This window comes from Harpegnathos saltator, unplaced genomic scaffold (assembly GCF_003227715.2).
Source record: "Harpegnathos saltator strain DR-91 unplaced genomic scaffold, Hsal_v8.6 scaffold6, whole genome shotgun sequence".
In the NCBI taxonomy this organism is placed as follows: domain Eukaryota; kingdom Metazoa; phylum Arthropoda; class Insecta; order Hymenoptera; family Formicidae; genus Harpegnathos; species Harpegnathos saltator.
The window spans coordinates 104298-123404 of NW_020230426.1; the positions used below are offsets into that span (position 1 = coordinate 104298).

General features: G+C 44.8%; 1 protein-coding gene across 2 annotated transcripts; it reads right to left on the bottom strand.

Annotated features, from left to right (window-relative positions):
- Positions 1-956: 956 nt before the first annotated feature.
- Esp (Epidermal stripes and patches) lies at positions 957-19047 on the bottom strand. 2 transcript variants are annotated; one of them, XM_011145884.3, is made up of 11 exons: positions 18817-19047; positions 7814-7986; positions 5241-5494; positions 4645-4846; positions 4294-4514; positions 3976-4147; positions 3487-3654; positions 3142-3303; positions 2697-2837; positions 2475-2620; positions 957-2244 (listed from the first exon to the last, which is right to left on the bottom strand). In XM_011145884.3, the coding sequence occupies exons 1-11, from the start codon at positions 18822-18824 to the stop codon at positions 1888-1890; spliced, it is 2004 nt and encodes a 667-aa protein (XP_011144186.1). In that variant the 5' UTR covers positions 18825-19047; the 3' UTR covers positions 957-1887. The 2 variants fall into 2 exon arrangements, with proteins under 2 accessions (XP_011144186.1, XP_011144185.1); XM_011145883.3 differs by lacking the exon at positions 18817-19047 and adding an exon at positions 11529-11970.
- Positions 19048-19107: the final 60 nt, after the last annotated feature.

Consider the following 19107-nt stretch of genomic DNA (forward strand, 5'->3'; position numbering starts at 1 on the left):
CTACTTTAATCGCCGGCGCAGGATGTTTCGTTCTGTTATTCAACAATGTTCAAGGAAACCTTTCTCTTCTTTTCTTTTCTCTCCCCTGTTCCCTTTGAAACGCCCGTGAAATCCTGATTACACATATAATGCACAAACTATCGGTCGACGTTGTCTCCTGACGAAGCGACGAGCCGCGCGCTGAATTTAAACACAACCCTCAACAATGAACGATTCTTTCGATCGCTGCGAAAAGAATGCGACAATGTCCGTCTCTCGTCGCGGAACGCTCGACATTAGAGCGCTCACGCGAGCACTCGCCTTGACAACTTACTCGGAGAGAAAGAGAGAGAGAGCCTGCCTCTGTTATTTAATTCACAGGGAAAGCCTCTCGCCTTCGCGCGCCTGCAAATCGCGTCGCGAATTGACAATGTAACAGCACTTAGCGAACACTAACGAGACAACATCGTCCTCTGCTGTATGACCATCATCTCATCTCCTGACCTCGTTTCTCGATCGTCCGCGCTAGACGTCCTTTATAAAATTATCACAGTATTGTTCTCGAACTTATTATACTTATATACAGGTGCTTCCAGACAGAAAGTTCCGTCCGAATGCTACCAGGTGGTGGAGCAGATGGGAACACACAGATCTATGGAATCTCTCCTTCACGTATGCACCACGATCTTAAATGTAGGTCTTAAATGTCTAAAGCATGAAGATCTTAAATATGGAAAACTGAATGAGGACATAGAGTCTTTGTTCGCGTCTTCGCTTTCGGTCGCGTTGAGCTCACGACAAGTACTCGAGAGCGGAACGATAGAGTTTACGAAGACGTTTCTCTCTTAATCCTAGTTCTCGACTTTCGTTTCTCGGGCCGTACGTGCCGTACGGAGGATCAGCTGGAGTTACCGTTCTCTTTTTTAATCGTGTCTCGAGAAACTACCTTGCGAACGAAACGAGCTTGCCTCAATGAGTTTCTTCCTTCTCAGGTGAGCAGCATCCGTTATCATCCGTCGAGATGTATTCGCGTCCCGGCACTCGCGCTGTCTTCTACGATCTCGCGCGAATCGAAAGTATTAATTTTATATTCCTCCGCTGAAGTACATGTACCGAATCGACTACGTTATCTATGGATCTTCGCTTCTAAACTTACATTGAATACTGTCGTTATCAGATATTATATAGATCGGCGATATATATCCTTCGGCTGTGTTGTTGATCGACGCGACGCAATGTCTGCTCGCCGAGCATTTAACACCTCGAGTCGCACGAATCTCTCCGTAAGCGGGTTAAACGCGAAGATACGATATTTCCTTGGATATCGAAATATACGTAAGTTCGCACGAGAGAAAGAGAGACAGAGAGAGGGGGGAAACGTTCGCGCGCGCGCGCGAGATATCGCCGAGCCGACGATGATATATAAATATGATATATAATACATACGTGTATATACGTCGCTTTGTGCAGATCCGCCGCTCTCGGCTGTGATTTCAAGATAGCACGTTAACTGCCTCGTTAACAGTCCCGGACTCCGAGTGATGCGCTACCCGAAAATAACCGCGAGACCGCGCTTTTCGCTCATCGTGCGTTCGCCAACCATTCGTCGAAATCCCTTTGATCGTCGAGGTAACAGAGAGGCTGATAAGGCGGCGGACCGATAACACTCGCGATTTATCGTCCCGTCAACATCCATCTCGCCCACGATCGCGGACCGCTCACTGGTCGCGTCGTTACCCCACGTCATCCTCATGGCGTTTCGCTATTTCTCTACGAATACTGCTTTCGTATCTGTCGCGCGTTTGGTAGCCAGCTGTTGTATCTCGATGACAGTCTTGATGAACGGCACGAAAGTGCCCGCGCATTTTGCACAATCACGCGTCCGACCATTGCGGCGGTCTGCCGCTGTTATTTGATCAGCTTCGGGTAGCCTCTCTTCTTCAGCAAGTCGTCCAGCGCCTCCTGCGTGTAATAGACGACGAAGTCCGTGGGCTCGACACCCTCGAAGACGGCGTACACCGAGGGCTTCAGGTTGTAGAAGAAGAGTGGCTGGCCTCGGCTGGCAAAGTCCTTCGTCAGGGTCTCGATGACCATAGCGGCCGTGAAGTCCGCGCCGTAGATGTGCGAGCAGTCGATCACCACGGGCGTAGCGACGTTCCCCGCGCGTTGGCTGTACTTGGTCACCAAGTTGCGAACGTAGTCCACGGATGGGAATATCAAGCAGCGATCTGGCGTCAGCATTAAGTACTCGATTCCGTGATAGGTCTGGAAGAAACGGTCAATCAAGTTTCGTTGATCAGCCTCGCGATGATGTTCTGGCGAATGACGTAACGCTACGCTACATTGCAAATTTATACTTAATTACTGATGGCAGTAAATGGATTTATATATAACCGAGACTCGCTCGTGCATCGTTTCGATTTGACATTTCTGAAATTCATGATTGTGGTACTGAGAATTGCGTTTTCTTGACAACGCGGGTGAATAACTCTCACCGTGAGCTTCTCCACGGATATTTTCGGTCTGGCGGCGTGGTACAGGATGAAGATAATATTCAGCCCCACTCCGCAGAGGATACCGATCTCCAGCTGCAAGACCAGACAGGCGATGAACGTGCCCAGGCCTGGGATCAGATCTGACTCTGAAACACCGAGAGGTAATTCACTCGTGGCGCGTTCACGGCGTCGGCATTTCCTGCATCAGAAGTGCGCGCTTACTTTTCGTCCTCCACATCGGCTTCACCACCTTGACTTCGACCATGAAGATGACCGCGGCTATAATGATCGCAGCTAGACTGGCGCGCGGAATGAAACTGAAGTACGGGGTGAGGAACAGCAGGGCTAAAATTACTAGCGCGCCTGGAAACAAAAATTTCGATATTCGTATCTTGCCGATCGTACGAAGAATGCAAATTTATGCCGCAAGCGCAAAGGAACACCCCGCCTCTTTGCCGGGACCAATGAACCAGAAGGGAATTACTCGATCAGACAGACTTGTGTCGTCTATTATTGAGGAAATTCAAGAACTTTCTAGCGTAAGAGGCGTCATCCATACTTAATCTTCTTCATTCCTGACTTTACGCTCTAGTCAAACAATTCGAGTTTAAGTAGACGTAATAATTAATTTCCGCGCGAACCGCGGATACCACACGCAGAGACTCACCGGTGTAGATACCGCCGAACGGAGTTCTAACTCCGGAAGCATTATTTACCGCGCTCCTGCTAAGAGATCCTGTGCCTGGGAAAGCTTGTACGAAGGCATTTCCAATATTCGACATGCCGATCGCTATTAACTCCTGCGTCGCGTCTACCGATTTTCCATTAGCTGTGGAATACAGAGATTTCATGTCAATCAACAACCTTAACCGTATGATAAAAACCGAATTGCTGGTTGCGCTGAGCAGAGCAGAGCTGAATCTATTTTTAATATAAAATTATGAAATAACGGAACGGAAAGAAGTTTTTATCGATTTTTATTAAGAAGTCAACATTAGTACATTGTACTCACCAAAGGCTTTGCAAATGGCGATATCCTCCATTAAAGAGATGAGTGGTATAACGAGAATGCCGGTGCTCAAATTACTGACCATGTCGACGAACGTGACCGTCGTGTTGGCATCCTTCATGTATCCGAACGGGGGGATTTGTACGATAGGCATACCTCCCGGTATATATCCTGCAACGAAAACTCTTTTTTAGCCTGACTCGACTTTCCAGAATAACCATCGATTACGTAGACCTCTGTAATGATAAAAACGAAAGTATTTTATAATTGTCGACTGAGCGTAATATGAATGTTTATTTATAAGCGCTACAAGCTTCATGAACGATGTCGGATAATTATATTAATATTTCCGAAGAGAAATCCAGGAGAAAGAGAATAAATAGAGAAGCGAGTATGTATGTCTAAAAGATATCATTTGAAATTACTAACTCTACTAAAATATAAACGTGTTGCTCTGTTTAGAAGTTTATTCGCAACAGTAAACTCTCATACCAATTAGTTTAACAGGTGATTCGTTTTGAAAGCTGTAGCCCAAACAGCCACAGAGTACCACCAACAGCGCATTTCGCGAAGTGCTGATCAGCCAGAGGATCTTGTTTACAACACGGTGTTTCGTGGTGCGAAGTTCCTTGTTTTCCGGCCCGATGTTGCACGAGGCTAACAACTACAATTCACACATCGCATCATATAGTCTCACATAAATTAAATTAAATCTGTATCCAAATGATTTGATAACATTTCAATATTAATTGCGGCGTAGAGAGAAAAAAAACATTCAACCCCTTCTTCCCACAGAAGAAGAATAATTACCCTCAAGATTAGGAGCAGTACTATGCAGGATGCCCCGAGGGCAGCGTCCCAGGCTGACGTGTCGTGTATGTTTGCAATGATACTCTGCCACATCTCGATGAATTGAGAACCCCTGGCGGAGATGCCGAGGATATCTTTAACTTGCGACGTGACGATTATCAGAGCTACTGCCGATGTGAAGCCGGAGCTTACCGGCCCAGATACGAAATCTATTAAAAATCCTGAAACGCAAAAAGGTATTCTGCATTCCTTCCATTCGGAAGTCTCCTTAAAAACATCTCAGGTGTCGTTGTCGATGGCTTAAAGAAGACATCGACGCCATATTGACAAATTATTGAAATGTTGACTCACCGAGGCCGAATATACCCATTATTAGCTCGACGAGCCCGGCCATGAAGCTCAGCAGAATCGCATGCGGCACCGGGTCCTCCAAATGAGACACCGTTTGATAAGTCAGCAATGAAATAATGGCAGTGGGTCCCATGGGTATATCCTTACAGGAGCCAAAAATTACGTAGATGAAGCAGCCCAAAAAGCTGCCGTACAGACCGTACTGAAACACGTGAGTGAGAAGAATTAGGCTGACATGAGAGATGTGATTTCAAAAAGTTCTTTTAACGAAAACCTCATGAAGAAAATCAGTACCAGACGCTGTTGATCGATTTCCAATGTTACGCGACCCGGTTGAGCCCGACATTAAAACGATCATAAATTAAAATCCTTATCGAAGATCAATCTTCAAACGACTCTTTCTTTCTAGAGAGAGAGAGAGAGAGAGAGAGAGAGAAAGAATGATCAATTGGAAAAAGAACTTCATCTCAGATTAATTAAAGACTATCCTCTTGAGAATGCATCGACTGCGACCGTTGCCGCGTAAGACCGATGTAACCCTCCACGTAATCTCTCGTGAGTCGTCGTGAGCGAACGATAAAAATCTCTCGGCGTACCTGCGGCGGTAAACCGGCGACGTTCGAATACGCCAGCGACTGTGGGATGACGGTGAGGCCCACGGTAATTCCGGCGACCAGATCTCCGAGTGCATCTTGACCATTGTACCTTGGTAGCCAGCTCAAGATCGGCAACCTCTTGTAAAGGGTTTTTCTCGTGCACGTGGCCCTGACACGGCGCTTCGTGTATCGCACTGCTGTCCTCACGACACCGTCCTTCTGCTTAACCTCGTCATCTCCTGGTTCTTCGATCACTGTTGGCGCAACAAACGATAGCCTTACACACAATACAATCATGGCGTTTTACGCATGTAAGCGAGAGATGCAGAAGCGAGATCCTGCGACTTCCTACTCGCAGCGACATTGAACCGGGTGGAGATCGAGGGAGGAGATTAAGATTGGGGAACATGTTTCTTCGCTCCTATATTCCGTATTACATGTAAATTCACTTCCTAAACGTATATAATCATACTCTTGCTACCATAAAAAAGTCTTCGTGTCTTCGAAAGTTCCGTTACAGCCACATTCGTGATTCGTTCGTTCGATACACAGGATAAAGCAATAACGATTATCACTTCGAATACCTTCGGAACATGAGAGTGTATGAGAGATAGAATAGGAGAAAAGTTTATTTAATAGAAATGACATGGTGTTGGAACGGTTGCCTGAAGAAGGTGATACTTTCTTTCGACTCTCGTTTCATCGAAGGAAATGTCATTAGCAAGATATTCAAAATGATAAGAGTTATCACTCTGTGTGTACTGGTCGTTTCTCCGTGTCAAGTATGATTCACTGGAATTCCGGACATATATAGACTTCCTAAGACGCATTTAATGAACTTACGATTACACAGAGTTCTTTCTCCAAGATAAATAAGAGCGACCCCGAGGACTGTTCTCTCAACGGCTGACCAAATTTCTCACCGTGACTCGAAACTCCCACGTACTCTCAACACACAGGGATTCGCACTCGTCGCGCTGTTCGGCGAGCACGCGCTTAACTCATAAATAATTTCGCGTACGCAAAAATGCGACTTGTCGCCGGTGACAAGGACGACGTACGTGCATATTGTACGGACAGTGCGTTGGATTTATCATCTCTCGTTGAAAGGAAGACGAGAAAAAATAGTATGTACTTCCAGGCACGTGCCGGAACGTGCGGTTCGCTCCTTCGAAGGACGACAATTCGCGCAGCACGTCAAGGAAGGCGAACCAGTTCCGCGGAATAAAGTCATTAATGACGTGTATAAATTGTAGTGTATGTTTTCTCTTTATCATATCAGATTCATCGCGTATCGCGAATCCGTGTTACAGCTTCCAGAATCTCGACGAAAAAGTCTGGATGATCATCATTTCTCCGAATTATTCACGATGCGCGGTGCAAGATGTTCGATGTACGGTGTATTCGAAGCCAACGACAAAGTTTTTCGTTAAAAATAAAAACCGATCGATAACGACCGTTCGCGTAAAATAAACGACGCGAAAATCGAAGGATATTTCTCTCTCTAAAAGCGAAGGATATTTCTCTCTCAGCTTGTCTCGTATTTGAAATCTGATTTCTGGTCGGTCTATTCAGGAGAATTCCTCGTCGAAATTTCGCATCAACTGCGTGCTATCTCATGCCAAGTATGTCGCTTTATTCAGAGTTGAACGATTGTTATCGTATTTCAAGCTAAAGGACGTCGTTGACAAAATTCCCCCACATTATCGGTTTGTTTTGCCGGCGGCGATGAAAGCGCATTAAGCGCAATTGACGACTGCACAAGTTGCTACTCTTTATTTTCTTAATTATCGTAACTACCGAACATACTAAAGTTACCCACCGATAATGCAAGCTTCGAGTGTTTCGTAACACACGAAGGTCGATTTTAATCAGTTTTTCGTAGAAGTACATGTCTCGACAATGAGCGACATTCCAACTTGTTCTCTCTCGAACTCTAGCGAGTCGTCGCGTCGCGCGAAACTGCGGCTACTATTTGCCGGCGACTCAAGCACTTTGTGTCTCCGTCACATGATCGGATCACATGAATCGCCAATATAATGAAGATGATTCAGGACTATTTATCCGCCAGATCGAGAGATTGAGCGAGAGTATTTTCGTATTATCGTCACGTGTGCGTCGTACGTAGGAAGTACGAAACTGCACGCAAGGTTGCCGCCGATTTCATAAGATACGTCGTTATTACGTGCCTGCTCCGTCGCTGGTAAATATCAATCCGGACGCCGCTGCTCCTGCGATATTCCCGACGCGCGCGCGAGCTAGCAGCTCCTTCGAAAATTTATACAATCGCATTTATATTCAATTTACACGTAGCTGCTGCTGGTTTAACATATGCGCCACATTCGACGCGATTCACCCCCTTCCGTAAATTGGCCATCGAGAGAGAGAGAGAGGGAGAGGGGGAGAGAGAGAGAGAGAGAGAGAGAGAGAGAGAGAGAGAGAGAGAGAGAGAGAGAGAGAGAGAGAGAGAGAGAGAGAGAGAGAGAGAGAGAGAGAGAGAGAGAGAGAGAGAGAGCACGATTGCGCGATATTTTATCGCCCGCGCGGGAAGGACTCGCGTCTCCGATACTCACAGATAAAATCCGAGGAGCCTTGTATCCCTCGATGAGTTTCATGCGAATCGCCGAAGGACTGGTACATGTCGGTGCCGTACGAATCCACATTGGTGATGGAGCCGCTCAAGCCGTGGTTCACGTAGCCGTCCAAGCTCGTCCTGCCGCCCGCCGGGCTATCGCCATTTTTCATTCTGCGAACACGCAGAACATAAGATCAACATCGTCAAGCCTCATGTCAACATAATACCGGCGAGAGCTTACGGAGAGGGAAGGAAGAAGAGCCCGTGTATTAAAATCGTAATCACGTGGCGACGTGATATCGCGAGACTCTGATCGCCGGTTGAGCACGATTGGACGCAATATTCACGAACGGAAGACAACGAGCCTATTAAACTTGGCCGTGAACCACGTGCTAATTGCAGTCAAGGCAACGCCGCCGTCGCCGTCACGAGGATGTCTTTAACCCGTGTCCATTAAATAAGGATAATGTATCGCAAAAATATTACACAATGTCGCGTAAATAGAGCGACATGCTCCGCGGCACGTACGCACAGCGCGGAACATCCGCAGTCGCAGCGCGCGACTGAGCTGCGCCGAAAAAAGAACCGCTTCGACGAATGAAGCCTCCGATTATTCTTTGTCGGAAGAACGTTAAGTCAATCGAATCGAACGAACAACACAATCGACACGGGCGAATGTTTGGTCGACCCAACGATTACGACTACCGGGCTTTGTTCCTCATCGGCGACGTTCACCGGTGCGTCAATTCCGGCAATTCCTATTTCCTGCTTGTCTGAAGAAATAACGGGATGCTCCTTTGGATAAAGGAGGAACGACGGCCAGCCTCGTCGTTTTCTCGACGCAGGGCGCTCCGCCGGTGCTGCTCGTCCAGGTGCACGCGTCGAAGATCGCGACGCGACGAGATCGCCGCCCCCGGTGCGTGCTGCCGGTTACGTGAACGCGGTTATCCTTACGGCTCCTATTTTATGTAAGACGCGCAGTTTCATAACTTTTTACGGATCCTGCATCCTGGTACCGATCGATAGCACTCGAGCCGTGGCAGCAGCTCGAATGGTCCTCATTTTTTCAGGATGGAACGTTCGCGCGCGTTTATCGCTCTTCGTTTAAAGTGGCTTAAAGTTATCCTTTAAGGATCCTTTAAAGAGGCTTTTTTACGGCTTTCGCTACAACTTTCATGATCTTGTTATACTCTTTGATAGAAGATTCTCAAGATCGCGTGACGCTCGCGATCCAAGTGCCGGCTAATCCGCGAGGATCTGCGCTCCCGCCGGTGCGTTCAAGTTGTTTGCACCGTGTAAATCACACGGCCCGTGAACTGTGCGGTGCATTAATCATTGCAATTATGCAGATAACGGTAATAAATAAAATCAGCCGATTAATCTTATCTCTAAACGGGACGAGCCTCGTTCGGTTCGTCGCACCGGAATCGTCGGTCTCAGGCGCGAGTCAACGTTTCCGCTCCTCGGCGAGTCATTTCATCTGCGCAATTCACCTGCACGTGCGTCGACGTTGATGATAATAAAAGCAACGGGATTTTATATCCTACCGCGAGAAGACAGAATCGAATGCGAGATGGAGATCGATAATACAAAAGAATAGAGACATAAGGATAGAGAGAAAATAGAGAGGAGGATACAAGATGGGGATAATGAAAAACCTAAATAGAGCGAAATGAGATTTACTCATATCGTTTTAACGGGCATGTGAAGAAATTCGGTACGAGACTTTTCACCGGGTAACTTCAACGTAGCGAACTGAAATTTACTTTTCTTTTTTATTTTCCGAAATTACCATCTCGGCGTTCCAATTTTGGCTCGCCACATTTTCGAGGAGAGCTACGTGTCGCGGAAATCAATCGAGCCGCGATACAAAGTATATAATATGCCGACGAAAACAGTCACGTGTGCGATCGTCAACGGCGCCAATATGATTCATCGTAGAGGCCGCAATTACCACAAGTGGGTTCGATTGACTGGCGTCACTCCGGCCGATTGTTCCGCCGTTACCGGCGTTTGCTTACAAAACGTTACATTTCCGAAAGAGAAAACACATTCGCGAAAAGCGAAGAGAAGAAAAAAGGGAGAGACCGACTGGCTTGTTTCGCGATTGTGCAACGGCCAGGCGGGCGCATTTTTCCCCGCGGCGATGTGCGTCCTACGAAATTCAACGATTCACGCATCTCGTGTTTTCCGTCTATCTCTTTATTGCCCGGCGTTTCGCGGGAACGTGAGGAAATCCACCGACAGTTTGCACGGATATCTCAAATATTGAGCAATACGACAGTCGTGTCTGATCTCAGACACAATTCATCTGAGATTCGTGACTCACGTGCGCTCATCCACGTGCATCTGCTTCGTCGGCGAGTCATCAGTTTCTGTCGGCATACTCTCTCGCGCGCGTTCAATTCAACGAAACAAAACGGCGAAAGAATGTCTACCTATCGCCGCCGAAACAAACACATGACGCGCTAATTCGTGTCCGTCGCATGTAATTCGCGCGAATGGTATATGGAAGTTTTATAAACACGTGCCGAGTTTTGCCGTATGCATAGCTGCGCCGCTCCACCTGCACTAATATATAAGCATTAGCCGAGCGACGCGAGTCTCATGGCTTATTTGCAAGAGAGAAAAGATCACATCAATTGACAAATGCGGTACAAAACGTCGCTTATCGTTTCTGATAATGACATTCTCTTGGTGCCAAGGCCTGTGAGATCTATGAAATCTAGGCGACAGCTAATTAAGCCGCGCACGTGACTGAAAGGTTAATAAATGGAACGTCGGAATGAAGGATTTTCAAACTGCGATGCGATTCGATCGTCGAACATGAATTTTCGCGGTTTCCCTTCACGCAAAGCCGGCCGTGAAAAATTACCATTTGTATTACGATCCCCGGATCTCTTCTGTCGCAGAGAGACACGTGCAAACATTAGAGACAGATAATTGGCGAAGTAGACGAAGAAATGTACTGTGAGCGATCAAAGGAAGATACGTTAGAAGTCGTAACGTATCTTCTCGTTTAATCGCTCGCAATAAATCTCCTTCAGTTGAACTTCAAAGCGGAATTAGACGCCGGCGGCTAGAGTAGAGATTAGATGTGTATTAATTGTTTAATTTAACAGGATCAAATTTGTTGATATCAGATTTGTTGATACTCGAGTTCTGCTTCGCGATAAATTGTTTGCTATTAACTTCGAGTCTCCAGATTATATGCGAGCGAATATCCATTTCGCCCCGTGAAATTTGTTATGCTGATGTGTTTCTTCCGATATTATAATTTGTTTAATTTTAATATTTTTGTGTAATTTTTTTAACTTACGCTCAATTTTTGTCAAATTATACACTTAAAATTATATTTTTCGTCAGGTGTGGTAAACAACAAGAAATTAATAACTAATTTTAAAATAGATATTATTAAGATTTCTTGTGGAGGATGTTTTAACCTTGAGAAGTCAAAAAATTAGCAATCCTTCACAAGAAATTCCATCCCAGATTCGGGATTGTAAGCTCCTCCACGTGTTGTGCATTCTCTAGTTGCGAATCAGTCTGCACACACGAGAGCAGGTCAGATTTGAGCAATATCTCCGAAGATTCGAGTTCGAGGACACATGAGACAAGAAAGAGAGTGCAGGAATCCTCGAAAAAGACGAGGCGTCTTAAAAACAAAGATAAAAAAGGTCGAGAGAGATGTAGCAGGAATGCGTTGCACTCACTTGAATGATTTCGCTGAGTAGTCTTTTCTCATAAGAACCCCGAGCTCGTTTAGTTATCGGGGAGTTTGTTCCTCCAACGAGAGTCACGTGACCCCACGTGAACACGACAGCTATCTGGAGAAATTCGAGCTTCGTGTTCAGTTTCCAGGATTTCCTCGGTTCTCTCTGCTACCTGGTGACATCACAGTCACGCGGATCGAGCCTCGTTAAGACATCAAACGCCGGCAAAAAGCATTGGTCGAAGGAAAAGGCAAACATTCGCCCGCGAATGGCGAGAAATTTCGGTTTACGTCGCAAGTGTCTTCGCGACGTTCGCTGATGGTTTCCCGACCGACCGGCGGCTATAACGTTGAAGAAACGTCGCTCGACGCGAAACGAGGAAAATAAGTGTGCACGAATAACGCGAATGGCGCGAGATTTCAGTGCGTTTTTCACGACGCAATGAAGAAACTGAGTTTGCGACGACGCGCGGCTCGCCATTTAAACGCGCCGCGGTTCGCGGGGCAAGCTCCCTCTCTTGTCCTCAACCTCCCCCGCGATGACGTCACCGAAGAACGGCCGTCACGTGCCGATCGTCACGTGATGACCTAAGCCTGACTTCAGAGCACGGGCGTCGATTCCCGGGAATTTGATTCGACCGTCGATCACGCTATCGGTGGAATGGCCGCCGCGCGTGGCGTAATTTAATATATAAACTGTGCCACGTGCTCGCGCGCGTTAGTTGGAAGTTTTCGAACGCACCGGTTTGTAGCTTTCCACAGTTAGTCACAGTCGTGAGGCCCCCGCCAGGTAATAATCTAGAAGATCTCTCCGTTCGATAACCGGGACGTTTGGCGAACAGGATGAGCGCGGTGAATACTTTTCGCCCGAGAGGCCGGTTTTTCCGATGTTTGCACGATGAGATAAATCGGGTCGACTCGATGCTGCTATGACTTGCGATAATCGTTGAATCCACCGATCACGCGGACACCGTATTTTTAATAGCGATTCTCCACTTTCGATCGATCGATCGCTCGATGTAATCCGTGTTTCCCTCAGAGTGTGTTCTAATTGCAGTTTGTTTGCTTGATCGTTTGCTCGTATTTTTCTCGATTCGAGAGACGCTCTACGCGGTCAATCGCAATAGGATTATTTGTGCGATTCTTACGTCAATATTATCCGTGGAATGGGCAAAATAATTGTAACAAAAGTCGCATGCACAATCAAGGGAATACACTGCAATAAACGACTACTGATGCCACTTGATGCTTTCTTTCCAAGCATCGAGGTTTCTCAGTTCGCTCATAGCTTACGACGCCATTCGATGCGACGCCTATCGAGTATCGACATTTAGTTCAATATCAAAACATCGAGATGACGGAGACCCTCTTGTGACGCGAAAGTCGCTGATGCCGATTTTTAGATAAGATATTCTCACAAGCGCGGGCGCGAATAATCGATAATTAATATTCGGCTAATGTGAGAGCGAAAGTATCGAGATCTCGGGAGTAGGATCTCACGGGATCGGAAACGAAGTATCGAAGTACTTGCGGGAGGCTAACCTTTGCGAACGCGAACGCGATCTAGCCTAGCCGTTTTATAGACAATGAACGATCGCAATGACAATTAGGCCAAATATCGACGCACAGATAAGCATACCGATACGTCGATACGTCGACGTGCGCGCGCGCGAAGTGTACGGCTCCGCAAACAGTGGTGATAAAGCTCGCGCCTTGATAATGCGAACGGATTATCGAACGCTCTATAAAACAGGCGCGACTACGTCACGTCCTCTTTCTCTCTTTCCTCGGCTCTGCGAGGAATTTGTCAAGCAAACATATTGTGTTGTTTGTGCATCGTCCCATTATCGGCTAATGCGGCTGTCACGAAAAGTCAAAAGCGGAGCTGAAGATACAGAAGGCTCCTCCTGGATCATCGTTTCGTCAGCAATTCCGGCGGTCTTACGCAAAAATCACGGTCTCACGAATTAATCCACTAAGTGGCTGCGGATAAATTGGCTGTTTAATCGCCGGAGCTACCATGTTGGCCTTAAAACGAATTAACTTCTAATTTGAAAGACCGTGTTCGCGTTCAAGATCGTTTTCAAGGAGTTGCCTTGGATTGATTTTTTATAAAGATCGGTCCATATTGCATAATAATGTATCTAGAACACACGGTTGAGATATATCGTAGAGTATAATACTAAATTTTAAAAAAATCCCGTGGATCAATGCATTTTTACATCGTATAATACCTTGCCCGAAATATATTCCAGCAAGTTGGGAATCCCTGATATTCGTCAACACAATATATCTCCATGAAGTGTCGTATCGTTTATATGATTAATTGCCCAATTAGTATTTTCACTATCTCCGAATTGGTCGCTTATTACAATAAATATTGATACTGCAATCGTAAATCATCGTTAATGTTTAAGTTCGGTGCGTTTTGACAATTGTTAAGTGCGCAAATACTTGAGCGTACACCACGAGTGTTAATATTCAATTAAAATATCATTTACGGCTCGTTTGAGAGAATTTGTCGGCGCGCCGTATCTCGCAAAATAACATGTACTCGCAGAGTTTTCGTCTCTGACGTAAGTGGTGCGAGGATTTTGCTGTGAGCGAGTGTGTATCAGTGACTTTAACTTTGCGCGTCCTTATCATTATTGGGGAGATATCGAAAATCTGCAGATTTGCGAATTTTTTAAGATACTACGTTCTTCCGAAACGGTTCTTTGTTTCTAACAGGAATTTTGTGTGCCGTAGTGTTCAAAATAATGTCAATATCGATTGAATGTAAGTCAATCTTTTTAAGTCTCTATCCGATATATAAACGCGTGCAGCGACTGAAAAGGATTGTTTTGAATCGTGTAAATAATTATATAAAAGTAGTTTCCAACAAATGATGAGCAATTTATCAAAGAACAATATCTGAATCGTGTTAATAATTATATAAAAGTAACTTCCAACAGAAGATTACAAATGATGAACAACTGTTATCAGAGAACAATATCCAATCTCGCAATTGGTTAATCAAATCTGCGCCCAGGTGTTAAAAATTCTAAAAATCTGCGAACTCATTCGACGTTATTTTTCGAAGGTGAAAAACTTTCTCGCAGAAAGAAACCGAGCGGAAAGATAAGAAAGACCGTTGACATTAAGAAGCACTGAGAGGCTGCTGTAACAGGTGCAAGTTCAATTTCAAGCCTAATATTTGCGTTGAATTATGCAATATATAAATATTCCGCGAAGTGTCTCCCGCGCGGCTGAACTCGCGCGAGAAACAAACGCGCGCCAGCAGTTGGTTTCCAAGGTAATCTCGTTGTTTTGCGGCATTTTAATCGGTCACGTGTTCGCATTCAATTGATAAGTAAATGAGCAGATAAAACGGAGATAAGTACCTTTTGCACTATTGCCTCGCGACTTCACCCTACAAGACGATCGTTGCAAAGTAAAAAAGAAAAATATTAAGTGCCTTTATTCGGATTCCAAATAACAATATTTACGAAAGGATACCAAGGGGAATCGTTGTTACATAACTTTGTATTTTTAAAGTCAAATATCTTCGCAACCAAGCCGGAGAAGGGGCGAGGTCCTCTCGTGGAAGTAAGATCCGCGTGAAATTAAACGACGAATAAAGTTTCGTTTTGTCCACTCCTGCGAGAGTTCATTAAAGAAACTTCACCCCGTTATCATTCCGCGCCGTCCCTGCGTTCCTCTTAGCTCGCTCGGAGTGGAATTATCCCGTGGAGCTGAGCGAGCGTAACTTTTATACGACACACGCGACACATCGTCGCTCTTCTAATCTACAGATTATTAGACCGATTTGAAGCACGTGAATCTAATCGATCAGTCTAATTAGACGATATCTCATACCATGTACCCTTTCATACACACACACACACACACACACATTCAGGGCAGAACTGGGCACGAGAAAATTAAGGCACGTCAAACGAAAACATGCGGTCCAAATTTCGCCCATAAACAGCGATTAAGCTTGCCTCCTTGGAATCCGGCGCCTCGTGCAAACAACATAATATATGACTTTCGAGAAACTGATATTTTGCATAATAGTTGCCGGAAGAGATCGCTGTTGACCAATTAAACAACGACATCACCTGCGAAGTTACGCGAAGCTTCTAATGTTCTCAAAGACTTACAAGACGAGAACTTTGTCGGGCGAAGGATCGGCCCGACGAAATTTCCCTGTCGATTTACGCGCGCGGCTGCGCTACATTTAAGTCTCTGTTATACATTTAAGAGGAGAATCACATGCGGAGCTAGCCGTTTTCAAAGCTATTTTTACGAATTTGTTTAACAGAAACGGTAGGATCAATGGACTTGAAATTTTCACAGTGTATTCATTAATGTTCAAAGTATAAATTAAATTTGTTACTATCTATATGGAAGAAGTACACATAAAACTTTAAACGCGTTTATCTGGGAACACCATTTTCTTAAACTGTCGACACGATTACGCAAAAACTACTGAACCGAATAACTTGAAATTTTTACAGAATATAGACATGTAGTTTTCGTCCCTACCTCGAACACATTTATATTTTATTTTATTCATTTTTTAAACATGATTACAAGTTGAAGAAAGTTTCATTTTCGATACTTTTTCTTGTATAGTCATTATTTTTCCAAACATAGCTTCATTGTCTTCATTTTGGTACGGGCTATAATGGCAACCGTATATTTTAAAAATCTTTCTCATTTTTTGGTTTCAGAGTAATGAAAGGCCCGGAATTATGTCGACAGCAAACATAGAGTTCGCAAACGGATGACTGCATTTTTATCTAAAATTACAAATTGGATCGGTTCTTGTGATTCAATAAAATTTACTTTATAACTTTTTATAAGTTATAAAATATATTTTATAACTTTGAACATTAATGAATATACTGTGAAAATTTCAAATCCATTGATCTTACCGTTTCTGTTAAAAAAATTTGTAAAAGTAGCCTTAAAAACGGCCTCCCGCACACTGAGGAAAAATTGTATTCAAATTAAACAAGTATTTATTTGAATATGACTGTGAATACATTTATTCAAATTAAGCGACTAATTTCTAAAATGAAATACAGAGGTTCTCTCCGAATGTAAACTTTTTTCCTGAATTTTAGAAAATAATTGCTTAATTTAAATAAATTTATTCACAGTCGTATTCAAGCAAATATTCGTTTAATTTTAATACAATTTTTTCTCAGTGCATATAATTCTCCCCCTTAAGACCCCGTCGCGAGATTTTCCACCGTGCTCGCCTGAAAGCATTTCGCTCGTTGCCTTCTCTCAACGTCTTCTCTCGCGGCGTACCCATGTCGTTCGATGAGAGCAAACAGAGACAAGACATCGCGTATATTCGATTTATGAATTGATGCGTCGAGCGCGGTACCACCTCGTTTCCGCGCGCAATAACAGCGCGACGCGCTCGACCGCAGCGTTACTCAACGCGACATGCAAACGTCATTCGTACCTCATGGGGAGATTTTCCTAATGCAAAAAATACAGCAGTCGAGCGGACGCGTGAACACACGCGCGCACATGTCCGTGTGTTAATTTCGCCGATAATTCCGCAAATTATCGGGCTGAAATCGATCGGAACTCTGCCTGCCGCGTTAATCAGCTCGCGCTGCGTTACCGTGCATTAATGCGCTTGTCACGCAACGTAATAACGCGATAACGCCCGACCGGCCGCGGCGAGCGCGTGGAAAACGCAAACGGATGCTAGAAACGAAAGGAACCCCCGAGATAGCCTACGAGAGATAGACACGACATGCGTCATATTCGAAAAGCCGCTCGCCGAGCGAGATAACGATTTTAATAACCACGTTGCGTATCGTCCTCACCGTGACGTATTGTTGCATACTCCGAATACCTTACAAGCGCTCGTTTATCGCTCGTACGCGACGGTACATACGCGGGTGATCACGCGAGCCGACTCTCTCGAATATTTTTCACGTGTTACGGCTTATCGGCGCATGTTGTTTCCGCGGAGGACTGCGTTACTTCGTCGATAGGATAGGCTCGTCTCGTGCGCGCTACTCTTATCGAACCTTTGCGATTGTTTATCGCTCCATCGCGAGGGAGCATCGCAGCACGATTAATTCATTATTAACGTATCTCTCGAGTTTTCACGATTATTGGTGAAATTAAAATACGGATCATCGGATCACGCGATCACACTGACTTTCCGTTAAGCTTAATAGAATGTTCCAGATTATATCGTCGTATTTTTAATTATTTTCTTCTCTGCTTTTTCTTTTTTAAAAATGTCAATTCGTGGATGATACAGCTCCTCCGTATTTTTCGGTATAATGATGCGGTCGGGCGCGTCAACGGTTTTCATAAATTTACAGCCGCGTGGCTGATATGACAATGCGGTTGAGCGGTGTGTAATTTTGTAACGAAAACTGCTTGACAGCCGATTGTCCGGGGTGTCGCGCAAAGGAGAAAAAAACAAGACAGGGCGAAATAACAGCTTTTCTCTAAATAGAATAACGAGGAGGAGTACAAAAGCAGACGGTGCTTTCGTCGCGTACATGAATGTCATGAATGTTAAAATGCTACAACGATACCGGGTTGTAAAATCCCCAGTGGCGTTGTTGTGTACTCTAAATTAAGAATGTGCGTATTAAAAGGCGACAAATAATAATCGCGATACTCAGCCACACGGGAATTCTTAATGCCTTCTTAATACCCGCGCAGAAGAAGCGCGTTTGTTTACACACGTTTTGCCAAATCACCGCGTCGGATAAGATTGCACCTTTGATTGCTCTCTAAATGCTCAGCGGCATAGGTAATGGCGCAATGGCATTCATTGCGCGTCTCTCCGCGAACGGACAAAATAACGGAAATAACGATAAGATTGAATGAGCGAAAGTTTCATACGAGGAAGCGTCATAGAAATATGGTATTGGCGATTCATCGACTAAGAAAATGCAATGCAACGGATCGATTAAATAACAAAGACCACAAGAACTGTCCGTCCAAATTGTACGGACGATCTGTGAACTGTTAATAAAATACTTATATATCTCTAAGTCGATAAAATAAGAGAAGTTAGTAGAATTAATAAAGAATATCTGATTTCAGCACAATATTCGACACACACTCGTAACCACACGTGGATTGGCTCTCTTACGGATCTAGTCATTAATTTTATATTTTCACGAAACTTCTCTCCCCCTCCCCCCCTCTCTCTCTCTCTCTTTATTCGCAATATAATAAAATCGATAATAATCTGCAAGACGACTCGAGCAAGACCACCTTCAATCGAAAAGAATTTTCTTAAATTTTACCTGGACATGCTGTGTTGATTCGTCCGGAGAAAGCAATACGAGGACAGTGTTGCTGCGTATCCGACAGGTTTCGAATGTTGCGCTTAACCTGACTTAGGAGACGTAAGTGTGATGTAACAGACCCTCGTGTCCCTTTCGTGAGTTTTATCAAATTCCTTCGAGAGGGGCATAGATTTTTCCATTAAGAACGAAACCGGTTCACAGCATCTTCACAGCACAAAATTATATCAACGACTGAATGTAAATGTTTGTTGACATTTCGTATTCGTACAAGTTTTGATTTATATACAG

Coding starts and splice junctions, on each gene's coding strand:
- Esp (XM_011145883.3), bottom strand. CDS start 11,560: ATGAGAAAAGACTACTCAGCGAAATCATTCAA. Junction 7,987..11,528: donor TACTCAGCGAAATCATTCAA/GTGAGTGCAACG, acceptor GCGTGTTCGCAG/AATGAAAAATGGCGATAGCC. Junction 3,304..3,486: donor CGCCATTTGCAAAGCCTTTG/GTGAGTACAATG, acceptor TGTATTCCACAG/CTAATGGAAAATCGGTAGAC.